The 16,941-nt window shown below is 27.6% G+C and overlaps 3 protein-coding genes across 4 annotated transcripts in view; 1 reads left to right on the top strand and 2 right to left on the bottom strand.

Moving 5' to 3' along the window:
• Positions 1-16,941, bottom strand: part of LOC145976390 (uncharacterized) — a 25,000-nt gene continuing 8,059 nt past the window's right edge. The window contains exons 2-12 of the mRNA XM_083107445.1: positions 6,835-6,950; positions 5,279-5,464; positions 5,011-5,199; positions 4,816-4,902; positions 4,564-4,740; positions 4,201-4,320; positions 3,864-3,959; positions 3,661-3,765; positions 1,707-1,894; positions 1,460-1,619; positions 1-177 (exon numbers count right to left, since the gene is read on the bottom strand). Coding sequence (XP_082963571.1) covers positions 50-177; positions 1,460-1,619; positions 1,707-1,894; positions 3,661-3,765; positions 3,864-3,959; positions 4,201-4,320; positions 4,564-4,740; positions 4,816-4,902; positions 5,011-5,199; positions 5,279-5,464; positions 6,835-6,925 — 1,527 coding nt within the window. The 5' untranslated portion in view covers positions 6,926-6,950 and the 3' untranslated portion in view covers positions 1-49. The remainder of the gene's footprint in view (positions 178-1,459; positions 1,620-1,706; positions 1,895-3,660; positions 3,766-3,863; positions 3,960-4,200; positions 4,321-4,563; positions 4,741-4,815; positions 4,903-5,010; positions 5,200-5,278; positions 5,465-6,834; positions 6,951-16,941) is intronic.
• LOC145975425 (uncharacterized) lies at positions 7,968-12,849 on the bottom strand. Its single transcript, XM_083105909.1, has 6 exons — positions 12,831-12,849; positions 12,490-12,722; positions 12,087-12,307; positions 8,853-9,012; positions 8,372-8,484; positions 7,968-8,115 (listed from the first exon to the last, which is right to left on the bottom strand). Exons 2-6 carry the CDS (start codon positions 12,569-12,571, stop codon positions 8,098-8,100), a joined length of 594 nt encoding a protein of 197 aa, XP_082962035.1. The 5' UTR covers positions 12,572-12,722; positions 12,831-12,849; the 3' UTR covers positions 7,968-8,097.
• LOC145975424 (uncharacterized) lies at positions 13,402-16,243 on the top strand. 2 transcript variants are annotated; one of them, XM_083105907.1, is made up of 5 exons: positions 13,402-13,663; positions 13,846-14,066; positions 15,210-15,369; positions 15,738-15,854; positions 16,107-16,243. In XM_083105907.1, the coding sequence occupies exons 1-5, from the start codon at positions 13,582-13,584 to the stop codon at positions 16,112-16,114; spliced, it is 588 nt and encodes a 195-aa protein (XP_082962033.1). In that variant the 5' UTR covers positions 13,402-13,581; the 3' UTR covers positions 16,115-16,243. The 2 variants fall into 2 exon arrangements, with proteins under 2 accessions (XP_082962033.1, XP_082962032.1); XM_083105906.1 differs by having other exon boundaries at positions 15,738-15,850.

Consider the following 16,941-nt stretch of genomic DNA (forward strand, 5'->3'; position numbering starts at 1 on the left):
AAAAACCAAATCGAAATAAAACAAAAAATTAATACTATTTCCAAATACTTCATTTCTTCTTTTCATGTCGTTTTATATTTTGATTTATGCGATCTCCAGCATGTTGTAGCCAGTTTTTAATTGTAGTTTGAATGGTATGAGAAGAAGTATTTTTTCCAGCAATACTGATGATTACTTCTGAAAAAATATTTATAATTAATTTTTTTTTTTTAAATTACAAAATTAATTAAATTATAAATTCCTTAACATGTATTTACTATTTTCTAAAATAATATTCCGAATATATTCTACTTAAAAATTATTAATTAAAAAATATAAAACTACAAATGTTTCCTGAAGAAATTAAATAATAAACTAATTCTTGAACATTAAAAGTATGGAGTAAAAAATTAATAAAACAATTTAATTGAAAATAATAATCTCTATATACATAAAATACAGTGACTATTGTAGATTAAAATATTTTGAAGAGTTTACAATAGAAATATGTTATATACTGTGTTCTTCCAAAATATTTTAATCTATAACAGTCACTGTGTTATATACATATGTATGTATTACTATATTATTATATTGCATGTCTGTATTATATATATATATATATATATATATATAAAAATTATATATATATATTTTAACTTTTTGACAGAAAATTTGTCATTGTAGAACAGATGTAGGGCATTGGCGTGAAATTTATTATATATTTTGTGATACTAAATGCACCATATATTATATTTTATTCACTAATCGTGAGATAAATAGTATCTCTTTAATTGTAGCACTCATGAGTTATATCATTTGTAAAGATACATGAAACATAATTTTAGAATATTTCCGAAACGTATCAATTGAAATATCTTATTTGAAATATTTCTGAAATAAGCAAAAATAAAATGTTTCAATTGTAACACTTATGAATTACATCATTTGTAAATATACATGAAACATAATTTTGGAATATTTCCGAAACGTAGCAATTGAAATATCTTATTTGAAATATTTCTTAAATAAGCAAAAATAAAATGTTTCAATTGTAACACTTATGAATTACATCATTTGTAAATATACATGAAACATAATTTTGGAATATTTCCGAAACGTATCAATTGAAATATCTTATTTGAAATATTTCTGAAATAAGCAAAAATAAAATGTTTCAATTGTAACACTTATGAATTACATCATTTGTAAATATACATGAAATATAATTTTGGAATATTTCAGATACATATCAACTGCGATATTTCATTTGAAATATTTTTGACTATGAAACATTTTAGTTGTGACACTTATGAATTATATTATAAACATAGACATGAAACGTCTCATTTGAAATCTATATGAAGCATTTTGAAACATTGCATATATATTTCATGTTTAGTGGGTAGTGTATTATTCTCTCTCTCTCTTTGTGTGTGTGTGTGTGTAATTCTGACATAAGTATGAAAAAATAAAATACCTATAATGACGTCAACAAATTTCATGGATCTTGTTTCAATAGTATTTTTTTGGCCTGTCCATGAGAGTTTGTAAGCTAACTCATCAGTTAGAGTAAGTTTTAACGCATTCCTTACATGTTGTTCCGAGTTTTTTCCTCCTATAGTTTTAATCAATTTTTTCTGTAAAGATTTAATTTAATTATTATATACATATTTGTGTTTAATTATTATACATTGTTTTTTAAATTTAATTGATAAAAAGTATACATATTGCAGTAAAGATGCGGAATCTTGTGTTATCAATTCATTAAATTGCTTTAGTGCTTCAGGAGTTCGAATTGGTAAATTCATATTTATTGCATTTTCTTGTGAAAAATTTGGGTTTACATCCAACAATAATTGTTGGATTGTAATCAATAATCGTAGAATTTTTTGAATGTCATTCTGACAAGCTTCTATTAAAAAAATTAATATATATATATATATATATATATATATATATGTATATACATATGCATATTAATTAAATAAAATTAATGCAATGTAAAATTAATGTAATTATTATATAACATATGTATATATATATATTATATATCCCATACAGCACAGAAGCTTGCATCAACATTGCTGCAATGTTACAACATTGCACATAGCAGTGTAATGCTGCAGAAATATTGCAGAGACATTATTTTGTAATATTACTTTGGCAATGTTGCAGCAACATTTTAACATAGCGAAAATGTATAACATGTGTTTCTTTACTTGCCGCTATGTGGCGACACCAAACTTAACTAACTCGTATTCGAATTTTCATCTAAAGTGGATATAAGGCCTACAAAGGACTAATGTGGTAATTATACTTCTTGTCTTGTGTCAGTTAAATTTCTGATAAACTGACTTGATTTATTTAATATTCTGAATCCTAATAAGGGATCTAGATTATTAAACAAATAATTTGTTTAATAATCTAGATCCCTCGTTGGGATTCAGAATATTAAACAGATTTTTCTTCATTGAATCGGTAAATGGGAAATAATTCATTTATTGCACGTATTAAAATATTCTGGTACCGAGTGTATGTAAAATAATTGTATGTATATTATTGAGATAAATATTTAATAAGACACATTTGATAAAAAACACTAATAGATATTTTTTTTCAAAGGCGATAAATGTTTTTTTTCCTATCTTTCTTAAACATTTCTTTATATTTTCAGTTTATTTATTAAATTTAAAACGGTCTGCATTTGCAATAGCAAAACGCGTTTTAATATTGCAAATACGTTGCACCGTAACATTACTACAATCTTACATTGTAATATTTCTGAGGGCGGACATTTCAACATTGCTGCAAGCTTGTAGTAATGTTGCAGAAACATTTCGCAACTTCTATGTAATATTACAATGTTTCAATGTTAAGTCTATGCAACGTTTTTGCAATCTTTCGGTGCTGTATGGGATATTATATTACTTAGTTATTATACAGAGAGAGAAGTAATGCTTTACTGCAATGCGATACTATTATCTTACTACAACTTAATTATTACTTTGTCTTTAAAAGTATGAGAGTAGGAAAAAATTTGTCAAACAGAAACTACACAGTACAAAAGCGATCATGTTATAGTTACGATAATGTATTTTTCTCAATGGGATAAATCTGAAAGTCTATCTCTCAGATCTGAAGATCAGCTTTGTTTTTTGAATGTTATCTTTTGTATTTATTTTATGATAAAGCGACTATTAAGAGAAACACAACAATGACATAAGATTATTAAGACATAAAAATGAAAGTGTAAACATTTTTTGACGCTTTTAAGTTTCTTAAAAAAATGTAGTGTACACATATTACCATTGAGATTTTCTTTGATGAAATAAAGGACCAATAATTTTAAAATTAATAATTAAAACCATGTGAATATTTCTAGTCGCATAAGTATTATTGATATTATTAATTTCATTTTATATTAATTTATATTAATTTCATCATTTTCATCTTTCTATGTGAATTTACTAGAATGCTTTTAGTGTTTATCTTAAAGAAGTACTACCATAATAAAACGATCATTTCTGTACCATGTAATTTCTATTAGATAAATTTTTCTTATACTGTCATAGTTTCATAAAAGTAATAATTATTGCCTATTTCTATATATAAATATATATAGTTAAATTATATTTTATTGAAATATATATTATTAAAAATTTATCCTCATATGCTTACTGCAACATAACTCGTGAGATTCTTTTTTTCCTTTTATGTTTTTTGCAGTTTCTTGATGATTGGTTTCATTAAATATTATTTGTGACGATGAGGAAAATGGCGCATCTAAACCATAGAAAAAACAAATTCAAAAATTGTAATAATAATATAAATAAATCTGTTATGTCCGTAGAAAAGATTAAATTAATTATTTTACAACTCACTTATTTCTTCCACTTTCAAAACATTCAAGTTAAGTTCCATTGCTTCAGCTTGATGTGAAATGTTCACTGATGGGTTTGTGGTTAAACTATTGTGATCTATATTTATAGCAATAAAAAACACATTTTGTACTACTTATTACTCTATTAAGCATATGAATGTAATAAAATTAAGTTTTCTTATTTTTAATTTAAAAAATGTAATATAATTAATTAAGATGTATAATTATATTGTATATGTAAAATTTAGACTATTTATGCAAATTAATTTTAAAAGAAAAAAATTGTATCATAATGGTTAATGAAGTCACAATAACATAATATATTTATTTCTTAATACCTTCTGTGATTTCATCATATTTTTCTAAATTAATTACGGTTTCCAAAGGTAACTGTGAAGATAACAAGCTATTAAAGTCCAAATGGCTTTCGATTTCTCCATATGCTTCTTTTTCATTATCTAGTAATTCAAAGTAATTTTCATTACATAAAAAGTAGTAATTCAGAATAAGTATCGTTCTCGTGTTTGTATATAAATTGTAGTATTAGATTATTCTGCAAACTTTTTACATTTACTATTTTCAAAATTTTTACTTAAAAAGTACGGAAAAATAAAAATTAAATGAAATTGAAAAGATATTAATCCTATTAATGCTACTAATTGACTTTTATAAACTTGTAATTAACAAAAATGAACAATTACTTTTTTCTATAATTTGTCTTCCATCTTCTAGTTTTACCAAGCGTTTTTCTTTTTCACATGTTAATGTTTCCAATTTGCAATCAGTTGCAGGTTTATTTAATACTTTTTGTACAGAGCTTCCTTCATTTTTTGTTATTGTTGATAATGGCTTGTAATTTATAGGAGGGTTTGGAATACCTATTTTATGTTTTTTAGTATAATATTATAATTTCAAAAGTTTTCAATATAAATAATATATAAATTAATACTTACTTAAATCTTTTAATTTAATTTTAGTTAATGTGTTCTTTTTATAGGTCGACAATATCTTATCTATTTTCTTATTATTACCTATATTATCTATTTAAAAATAAATATATATAGTATATATGAAATATATAATAAAAATATATAAATATTAAATTTTTTGCTTTTATTACATATTTGTAAATAATTAAAAAAATTTACCTAAATCTTCATTTTCATTTTCTTCTTCGGATGAGGAAGATGTACAATATCGAGATGGTTTTATTATTTTTCGTTTTTGTGAAGATGTGTGTGCATTTGTATTATCTTTTATACTTGATAATGTTTCATCGTCATTGGTAGATATGTTTATTGCTTGAATTTCAAATTCTCTAGCTTGCTTATAGGTATCTGAAAAAGTTAGAAATTAGATAAGAATATATGTATATCTACCATATATCTAATATATATCTATATCTATAATATTTACCAAAAGGTCCTAAATATTTTTTATAATGAATATTATCCCAATCATTACTGGGTGTTGTTTTCTTTTTAGACTCAACACTGGGATTTTTTTCTTTCGGTGGCCACTTAAATTCTTTCGTTCTTAATATTAACCATGAAGCTGGTATTGTCGCAGACCACTCATCCCACAGCACAACAAAATACATTTCTATATATAAATATAATTTAAACACACTACATATTAATTCTTTACAAAATACATGCAGTATTAATCCAAAATATTTCACAAATAGTCAACAAATAGTATTATATTGTATTTAACTTGACATGGAATTTTCAAATATTTTCTATAATTCTACATATACAGGGTGTCCTAGACCACCCGTACACCCCTTTTCTTTCAAAAACTAAGCATTTTAGAGAAAAACGTTTTCAACAAAAATTGTATGGTTTTGAGGGGAACATAAGATGGTGTCATTGGTTTGACCTTGGATGGCATCGTTAAGGTGAGGTCAAGGATACCTTTAATTTCTTAAATGGAACAACCTATTTTTTATTGCATATTCTTATAGCTTATGTCGAGAGCTTTCCAAAACACTATAATAAAGTATTTTTTCATCAAGTACTTTTCGAGTTATAAGGCTTAAAATAATTTCTTAATTTTACATAAACCATAAAATATCTAGTAAAATATTCATTTTTCGATTATCTTACCTTAATACTTTTATGTACAAAATAATGAGAGGAATCGATTGGTGTAAAGAAAACACATAATTGTTTCGAAAAAAAAAATGTAATTGTTAATTGCAAATTACATTTTTTTTTCGAAACAATTTTGTGTTTTCTTTACACCAATTGATTCCTCTCATTATTTTGTACATAAAAGTATTAAGGTAAGATAATCGAAAAATGAATATTTTACTAGATATTTTATGGTTTATGTAAAATTAAGAAATTATTTCAAGCCTTATAACTCGAAAAGTACTTGATGAAAAAATACTTTATTATAGTGTTTTGGAAAGCTCTCGACATAAGAATATGCAATAAAAAAATAGGTGGTTCCATTTAAGAAATTAAAGGTGTCCTTGACCTCACCTTAACGATGCCATCCAAGGTCAAACCAATGACACCATCTTATGTTCCCCTCAAAACGATACAATTTTTGTCGAAAACGTTTTTCTCTAAAATGCTTAGTTTTTGAAAGAAAAGGGGTGTACGGGTGGTCTAGGACACCCTGTATATGTTAGTACATTTTTTATGGATATATATTTTTGTATATGTAATTGTTATGTCAAAACTATAAAAAAATTTAAATATAAGCTGAATTGATTTAAGACTGAGTCCAGTTCAATACACAACTATAAAGCATTAAAATATCTCATATTATATTTTATTATATTGCACAAATATCACATATTTAGACATATTTTTATAAATTAAATCTATAACTTAAGAATATTATGATTTTATAATGTATTTGGAATGTTGCAAAGATGTATTTAGAACATATATAACTTAAAAAATTACACAAGATTATGCTAAATGATAGTTTTTATCAATATACATATACATATATACCCAGTAAGCAAAATGTTAGCAGGTTGGCAGCAGATTGGCAGCAAATTCGATCAGAATCCCACACCAGAACCGTAGTCATCTGTGTCCGCATTAAGCTTTTGTTTTGGCGACAGAATCTGTAAAACATACCCACACAACATGCATGTCTTGAAGACGTCTTAAACATGAAGACCTGACCAATAGACGTCTTTCTAACGTCTGTAAGACATTCAATTTAAGACGTATTTTTTTAAACGTCTTAAAGATGCCTTTCTTATGACGCCTTTAAGACTTGACCAATTGATGTCTTTCTGATGTTTTTAAGACATTCAATTTAAGACGTATCTTTTTAAACGTCTTAAACATGCCCTTCTTATGACGCCTTTAAGACCTGACCAATAGACGTCTTTCTAACGTCTGTAAGACATTCAATTTAAGACGCCATTTTTAAGATGGCCGCGGTGCCAGGCCAGCCAGGCATTAGACGGGATCGAGTTGGAAAATAAATTATTCCATTTACCAAAGTTGAGCAGTGCTTTGCACAGGTAAGAATTAATGATATTTAAAGCCAATGGCCATAGCATAAGGTTGTAAGATGTAAGCGAAATAACCAAATCCATTTCCTATGGATTTCGTGCGTTCTACGGTGGTCTCGCATATGCAGTCATGGAAGAATTCTGCGTTCTTAATTCTTATTGCGCGTCCGCCGTAGAACATACATAGAACCCATTCTACAATGGCAGTAACAAGACTGTAGGAGTAGAGATTAAATCGTTTTTAGTGAAGTAAAGAAGAAGAAGTAAAATGAAATAGACAATTCTCATTTCCCACACAACATTATGTCGTCTTAAAGATGTCTTAAAGACGTCATGAAATTTCTAAAGACGTCTTAAGAAGTTATCAGAATTACATCTTTATGACGTTTTTAAGACGTCTTATGTCCCGATTTAAGATATCTGTCGGGCATTGTTTTAAGACGTCTCACTCAAGACGTCCCAATCAAGATATAATTAAATGTCTCACTAAGGATGTCATAAAGACGTCTCAGACATTTCAATTAAGACGACTTTTAGACGTGCGTAATTCGGTCGGTAAAATAGCTGCATATTGATTTATTCTATAATAAATAACAAAACTCATCATTTTAAGTTCATTTCTTTATTATATTTTGGTTGATACAAAGTTTTCAATGGTACAACTAGTCTAGTAGCATCAAATACGCGATGATGACCAAGCATTCCATTGCGCACATCGTCACAATCTTCATTTTGTTGAATAAAATCTTCATATGTTGTCATAGTGCTGTAAAAAAATATACAAAAGATAATTAATATATTTTTTTTTTACAATATAGAATTTAATTTTTTACACACACACACACACAAAATTAAATATATAAGTGAAATATGATATAAGATGATATACATTTACATATATTAAAAAACATATTAATTTCAATGTTTTCTCATTTTCAACACTAAAAATGTTATGCAGCAACATTATACAGCCCTATTGTTTTTTAAATAATATCGTATGGAATTTTCAATAATTTACCAACCTTTTTCTCCTTATTTCTTAAATAGTCGAGGCGATCTCCCGCATGTCGTAACCATTCTTGGATGGTCTTTTTAATATCGTGCATATTACTTTCTTCGTCGTCCGAAACGTATGCTGAAAAACGATTTGTTACATAATTATTAAAATATTTTGTGCTTTAATTCCAATAGTTAGAATAGGGTAGTCATGAAGTAAAGTATAGCTATAAACGTTTGTAACTTTTGGAAAGAATATAAAAATTTTGATCCGTAAAAAATTGGAAAGAGTATAAAGTGTAGAAGAATATTTGAACGAAATTTGAAGTAAGATCTTATTAATAATTCTGAAGAAAAATTTAAAGTTAAAAGTGCACGTTACATCTAAGCATATGTTAGATACTATCTCGAATACTGATGTTCGAATATATTAAAGGTGCAACTATTTTTAAGCAATATTACATAAAAAGGAGAAATAAAAATATATCTTAAAGAAATAATAATTACCCATAATAACTGTGACAAAACTTGTGTCCTTAATTGCCGTTGATCCTTTTTGGCCTGTCCATGATAATTTGCGGCACAATTCATCCGATAATGTGTATTTTATAATATTCCTTGTCTTGTGAACGAAAGCGTTTCCTCCAATTTTTGCAATTTTCCTTTTCTATAACAGAATGTTACAAAAATGTTTAATAATATTTTCAATTTAAGCCGCTTGAATTGAAGAAAAAGGAAACATGAATTTAATATATTTTAAGAGCTTGTTTCAAAATTACTAAGCGACAAAAGGCAGCAAAAATTGTAATAAAATTTAAAAGAATGTTATATATTACGCTTTAAGTAAATTTAAGTAAATATTTTATACTATATATCTAAATTTGCGCACTAATAACCGCGTGTCTTTTGATTTTTATTTGCCTTTTTACCCCTTAGTAATTTATTATTATGTTGAGCCTATTATTTTCATTATTTTATTTTTCAAAATTGTTTTTATTATATGAATAAATAAATAAATAAATATATATGGGGAATTCTTTTTTAAATCAGCCACCCCCCCTGCCCATTTCAATTTTGGGGAAAAAAATTTTTTTAGCACACGAAAAAATTTGTCAAGAAATCTAGTTTTTGATGCCGTTAGGTGTTTTTAAAAAAAAAATTTTCTAACCTCAAAAAAACTGTCTAAAGTGAGGCATCTCGCAAAAGAATGCCATTTTTTAGTCAAAAATGATCGAAAAAATTATAATTCGTCAATAATTTTGACCAAATTACTCATTAAAAGTATTTTGGGGGTCGCTGAACAAGAATCCGATGTCAGATTTCAAATTCAAGATGGCGGATCCAAGATGGCGGACAGTATTTTTCTTACTGTTGACCGATTTCTACTAAATTCTGTATGTAGGGGTTTTTGGGATCGCTGATTACGATTCCGAATTCGAATTTCAAATTCAAGATGTCTGATCCAAGATGGCGGACCTTAATTTCAAATTCCAGATTGCGGATCCAAAATGGTGGACAGATATTTTCTTATTATTGGCTGATTTCTACAAAATTTTGTAAACGGAAGTTTTTGAGGTCTCTGATAACGAATTTGAGCTCAGGTTCCAAATTCAAGATGGCGGATCCAAGACGGCGGACATTACTTTTTTAAAAACAGACATTTATGTCCACCATCTTGGGTCCGCCATCTTGAATTTGAAACCTGAGCTCAAATTCGTTATCAGAGACCTCAAAAACTTCCGTTTACAAAATTTTGTAGAAATCAGCCAATAATAAGAAAATATCCCCAGACAGCACAATGACATCTTAAAAACGTATTAAAAATAAACAAATTGGACGTTTCATACGTATTTAAAATATCCAGATTAGAGCCTAAAATATCTTTAGGATGTTTTATGGATATCCAGTGTTACTATTTTGGACATCCCAAAAATGTCCATTTTAAAGACCAAACGGACTAAAATTGGACTTGTTTTGAACATTAAAAAAATATTTTAAAAATAGGTATAAATAATTTTTACAAAATATTTTAATGAAAAAATTTAAATTTATTATATTAAATTTTTCATTATTTTATATTAAATTTGTTTCATTATTTTATATTAAATTATTCGCCGGACATTTACTTGTCCAACTTATAAAATCAATTTAATATCTGAAACTCGTGATTTAGATCAGAAATTAAATTGAACAGTATATTTTTAATCTTATTTGTTACCTTTTGCAAACTTTATATAATTCTCATAACTAAAACTTAAATACGAGAAAGATAGCGCATCGCACGTCGCGTAGCGGTAAACGAACGAACTAACACATCCTTGCGTGCTTGCGCGAAACTTTGATGTCCAAGATCGGACATCTTATGGACGTCCAAATATTGGCCATTAACGGATGTCTCAAATCGAATGTACGATGGATGTTCATTTCATGTCCATGGACGTGTGGACGTAAAATGGATATAAAATGAATATCCATAGGATGTCCTGTGCTGTCTGGGTCTGTCCACCATTTTGGATCCGCAATCTGGAATTTGAAATTAAGGTCCGCCATCTTGGATCAGACATCTTGAATTTGAAATTCGAATTCGGAATCGTAATCAGCGATCCCAAAAACCCCTACATACAGAATTTAGTAGAAATCGGTCAACAGTAAGAAAAATACTGTCCGCCATCTTGGATCCGCCATCTTGAATTTGAAATCTAACATCGGATTCTTGTTCAGCGACCCCCAAAATACTTTTAATGAGTAATTTGGTCAAAATTATTGACGAATTATAATTTTTTCGATCATTTTTGACTAAAAAATGGTATTTTTTTGCGAGATGCCTCACTTTAGACAGTTTTTTTGAGGTTAGAAAATTTTTTTTTTTAAAAACACCTAACGGCATCAAAAACTAGACTTCTTGACAAATTTTTTCGTGTGCTAAAAAAATTTTTTTCCCCAAAATTGAAATGGGCAGGGGGGGTGGTTGATTTAAAAAAGAATTCCCCATATATATATATACAGGGTGTTTCAGACCACCCGTATCAGCCGAATATCTCGAAAACCGAGAACGGCAGACAAAAATGTTTCCTATAAAAGTTATAGGGTTTCAAATAATGCACAGTAATATTAGTACGACCTTGAATAGCGTTGTCAAGATCATGTGAAGGTCACCTTCAATTTCTTAAATGGAACCATTTATTTTTCATTGCGTTATTATTCTTGTAGCTTATCTCAAGAGCTTTCCAAAACACTATAATTAAGTTAGTTTTCATTAAGTACTTGCAGAGTTATGAGGCTTGAAATCGTTTCTTAATTTTATATAAACCGTAAAATATCTTATTTTGTACATAAAAGTATTAAGGTGAGGTAATCGTAAAATATTCATTTTTCGATTACCTCACCTTAATACTTTTATGTACAAAATAATGAGAGGAATCAATTGGTGTAAAGAAAACATAGTTATTTTTAAGAGAAAATTGTAATTGTTAATTGCAAATTACATATTTTTTTTTCGAAACAACTATGTGTTTTTTTTACACCAATTATCTTATCTTAATACTTTTATGTACAAAATAATGAGAGGAATTAATTAGTGTGACACCCAGTATATTCAATATCTAGATTTTGTCTTCTACTTTTATCTCTACAAAAGAATTTTTGTTGTTGATTGAATTATAGAAATATACATTTATTTCACATTTAAAAATAGAGAGAAGAAGAAAAAAGAAATGGACGCAAAAACAGAAAAGTACTCACTAATTGTTTCCGAATCTCTCTGTCCTTTTGGAGATCCGTGTCAAATTTGAAAAATTCGTCAACTGTTGATAGCGGAAATTCCGGCAATAATTGGACTTCGTCATTATTATATATTGTATTAGCTGGTCCTGCGTTATTTATTAAATTTATTATTATCTCCAACTGTCTCGTATTCTTTTGTATGAGATTTTTAATAATTTTTTGTTCGGTACAACACGCATCTGTATAAGATAAAAAAGAAAAATATTTATTTCTCTTTATAAGTATCATTAAAATTATCTGTTTAGTTATTTTACACAAGTACATACATACGAAATTAAGTACATATAACATATTGCTATTATAAGTACAATATAACGATATAATTAAGAAGGAAGAATAAAGAATAAAGTTTAATACATACCATAGCATTTTTCCAACTGATTGCCGTTGGCATTGAAAGTTGTCATGTCATCACCGTCAAGCACATTATCGGGGCTAATCATATTGTCACCATATCATCATCATCATTATTATCATCAGGCACATTGTCATTATTAAGCCCATTACCATCATCACGCACATTAGCATTACCGCAAGACACGTAATCACCTACTAAACTTTCGTTCAACCATTCCTCATCAGTAATGTCAACATCTGTAAATATAAAGTCTGTGAGTTCATTTTGTTAGTTATACTGTTCATCACAGTGTTATTAAATTTCATTCATTGTAAACTATTTTATATAATTTTCATTTAACGCACAACCACAATCACAATCGCACTCGATGAAAGATGGGAAGAAAGGAGCATCTCAGATAAAGTTTTCATTTATCTTATGATAGCAGTCATTTGTCATAAGTTGCTAGTGCTATTCGCAATATATACTGTGTCCATTTTGTGTGCAACATTCAATTTAATTTCAAATAACTGCATTATTGCATATTTGCAAAAATTGAATGCAATAACAAGGCTGTAAGAGTAAAGAATAAACTGTTTCTAATGAAGTAAAGACAAGAAGTAACGAAATAGAAATTCTCATTAGTACTCTAAGGTAATAGTAGTACAAATTTGCAAATATGCAATAATGCAGTTATTTGAAATTAAATTGAATGTTGCACACAAAATGGACACAGTATATATTGCGAATACACTAGCAACTTATGACAAATGACTGCTATCATAAGATAAATGAAAACTTTATCTGAGATGCTCCTTTCTTCCCATCTTTCATCGAGTGCGATTGTGATTGTGGTTGTGCGTTAAATGAAAATTATATAAAATAGTTTACAATGAATGAAATTTAATAACACTGTGATGAACAGTATAACTAACAAAATGAACTCACAGACTTTATATTTACAGATGTTGACATTACTGATGAGGAATGGTTGAACGAAAGTTTAGTAGGTGATTACGTGTCTTGCGGTAATGCTAATGTGCGTGATGATGGTAATGGGCTTAATAATGACAATGTGCCTGATGATAATAATGATGATGATGATATGGTGACAATATGATTAGCCCCGATAATGTGCTTGACGGTGATGACATGACAACTTTCAATGCCAACGGCAATCAGTTGGAAAAATGCTATGGTATGTATTAAACTTTATTCTTTATTCTTCCTTCTTAATTATATCGTTATATTGTACTTATAATAGCAATATGTTATATGTACTTAATTTCGTATGTATGTACTTGTGTAAAATAACTAAACAGATAATTTTAATGATACTTATAAAGAGAAATAAATATTTTTCTTTTTTATCTTATACAGATGCGTGTTGTACCGAACAAAAAATTATTAAAAATCTCATACAAAAGAATACGAGACAGTTGGAGATAATAATAAATTTAATAAATAACGCAGGACCAGCTAATACAATATATAATAATGACGAAGTCCAATTATTGCCGGAATTTCCGCTATCAACAGTTGACGAATTTTTCAAATTTGACACGGATCTCCAAAAGGACAGAGAGATTCGGAAACAATTAGTGAGTACTTTTCTGTTTTTGCGTCCATTTCTTTTTTCTTCTTCTCTCTATTTTTAAATGTGAAATAAATGTATATTTCTAATTCAATCAACAACAAAAATTCTTTTGTAGAGATAAAAGTAGAAGACAAAATCTAGATATTGAATATACTGGGTGTCACACTAATTAATTCCTCTCATTATTTTGTACATAAAAGTATTAAGATAAGATAATTGGTGTAAAAAAAACACATAGTTGTTTCGAAAAAATATATGTAATTTGCAATTAACAATTACAATTTTTTCTTAAAAATAACTATGTTTTCTTTACACCAATTGATTCCTCTCATTATTTTGTACATAAAACTATTAAGGTGAGGTAATCGAAAAATGAATATTTTACGATTACCTCACCTTAATACTTTTATGTTCAAAATAAGATATTTTACGGTTTATATAAAATTAAGAAACGATTTCAAGCCTCATAACTCTGCAAATACTTAATGAAAACTAACTTAATTATAGTGTTTTGGAAAGCTCTCGAGATAAGCTATAAGAATAATAACGCAATGAAAAATAAATGGTTCCATTTAAGAAATTGAAGGTGACCTTCACATGATCTTGACAACGCTATTCAAGGTCGTACTAATATTACTGTGCGTTATTTGAAACCCTATAACTTTTATAGGAAACATTTTTGTCTGCCGTTCTCGGTTTTCGAGATATTCGGCTGATACGGGTGGTCTGAAACACCCTGTATATATATATATATATATATATATATATATATATATATATATATATTTATTTATTTATTTATTTATTTATTCATATAATAAAAACAATTTTGAAAAATAAAATAATGAAAATAATAGGCTCAACATAATAATAAATTACTAAGGGGTAAAAAGGCAAATAAAAATCAAAAGACACGCGGTTATTAGTGCGCAAATTTAGATATATAGTATAAAATATTTACTTAAATTTACTTAAAGCGTAATATATAACATTCTTTTAAATTTTATTACAATTTTTGCTGCCTTTTGTCGCTTAGTAATTTTGAAAGAAGCTCTTAAAATATATTAAATTCATGTTTCCTTTTTCTTCAATTCAAGCGGCTTAAATTGAAAATATTATTAAACATTTTTGTAACATTCTGTTATAGAAAAGGAAAATTGCAAAAATTGGAGGAAACACTTTCGTTCACAAGACAAGGAATATTATAAAATACACATTATCGGATGAATTGTGCCGCAAATTATCATGGACAGGCCAAAAAGGATCAACGGCAATTAAGGACACAAGTTTTGTCACAGTTATTATGGGTAATTATTATTTCTTTAAGATATATTTTTATTTCTCCTTTTTATGTAATATTGCTTAAAAATAGTTGCACCTTTAATGTATTCGAACATCAGTATTCGAGATAGTATCTAACATATGCTTAGATGTAACGTGCACTTTTAACTTTAAATTTTTCTTCAGAATTATTAATAAGATCTTACTTCAAATTTCGTTCAAATATTCTTCTACACTTTATACTCTTTCCAATTTTTTACGGATCAAAATTCTTATATTCTTTCCAAAAGTTACAAACGTTTATAGCTATACTTTACTTCATGACTACCCTATTCTAACTATTGGAATTAAAGCACAAAATATTTTAATAATTATGTAACAAATCGTTTTTCAGCATACGTTTCGGACGACGAAAAAAGTAATATGCACGATATTAAAAAGACCATCCAAGAATGGTTACGACATGCGGGAGATCGCCTCAACTATTTAAGAAATAAGGAGAAAAAGGTTGGTAAATTATTGAAAATTCCATACGATATTATTTAAAAAACAATAGGGCTGTATAATGTTGCTGCATAACATTTTTAGTGTTGAAAATGAGAAAACATTGAAATTAATATATGTTTTTTAATATATGTAAATGTATATCATCTTATATCATATTTCACTTATATATTTAATTTTGTGTGTGTGTGTGTAAAAAATTAAATTCTATATTGTAAAAAAAAAATATATTAATTATCTTTTGTATATTTTTTTACAGCACTATGACAACATATGAAGATTTTATTCAACAAAATGAAGATTGTGACGATGTGCGCAATGGAATGCTTGGTCATCATCGCGTATTGATGCTACTAGACTAGTTGTACCATTGAAAACTTTGTATCAACCAAAATATATAAAGAAATGAACTTAAAATCATGAGTTGTGTTATTTATTATAGAATAAATCAATATGCAGCTATTGTACCGACCGAATTACGCACGTCTAAAAGTCGTCTTAATTGAAATGTCTGAGACGTCTTTATGACATCCTGAGTGAGACATTTAATTATATCTTGATTGGGACGTCTTGAGTGAGACGTCTTAAAACAATGCCCGATAGATATCTTAAATCGGGATATAAGACGTCTTAAAGACGTCATAAAGATGTAATTCTGATAACTTCTTAAGACGTCTTTAGAAATTTCATGACGTCTTTAAGACATCTTTAAGACGACATAATGTTGTGTGGGTAACCTGTCAACAAACTGTCGGCAGAAATCGAGCAGGATCTGCGCGATGCAATTTGATGTTAGATTGCTAGCAGAAACCGAGCAGAATCTGCGCATGCAACCTGATGGCAAATTGACAGCAGAAACTGCACAAGATTTGCGCTTACTTTTATTAATATTATATAAATGCAACAAAATTGATTATTACAAGTGCTGAATAAGAATATTATCGGCAAGTTAATTACAATTTTCTTCTAAAATGACATATATGTCATATATATGTTATATCGTAATATATGTTAATGTAATATATGTTATATCGTAGTTATATCTCATATAGCGAAGGACTAATTTAATTTAATTAAATTAATAATAAAGTAAA

This window comes from Camponotus vicinus, unplaced genomic scaffold (assembly GCF_025532165.1).
Source record: "Camponotus vicinus isolate PSW18456_S1 unplaced genomic scaffold, iyCamVici1.0 SCAF_8, whole genome shotgun sequence".
Lineage (NCBI taxonomy): Eukaryota > Metazoa > Arthropoda > Insecta > Hymenoptera > Formicidae > Camponotus > Camponotus vicinus.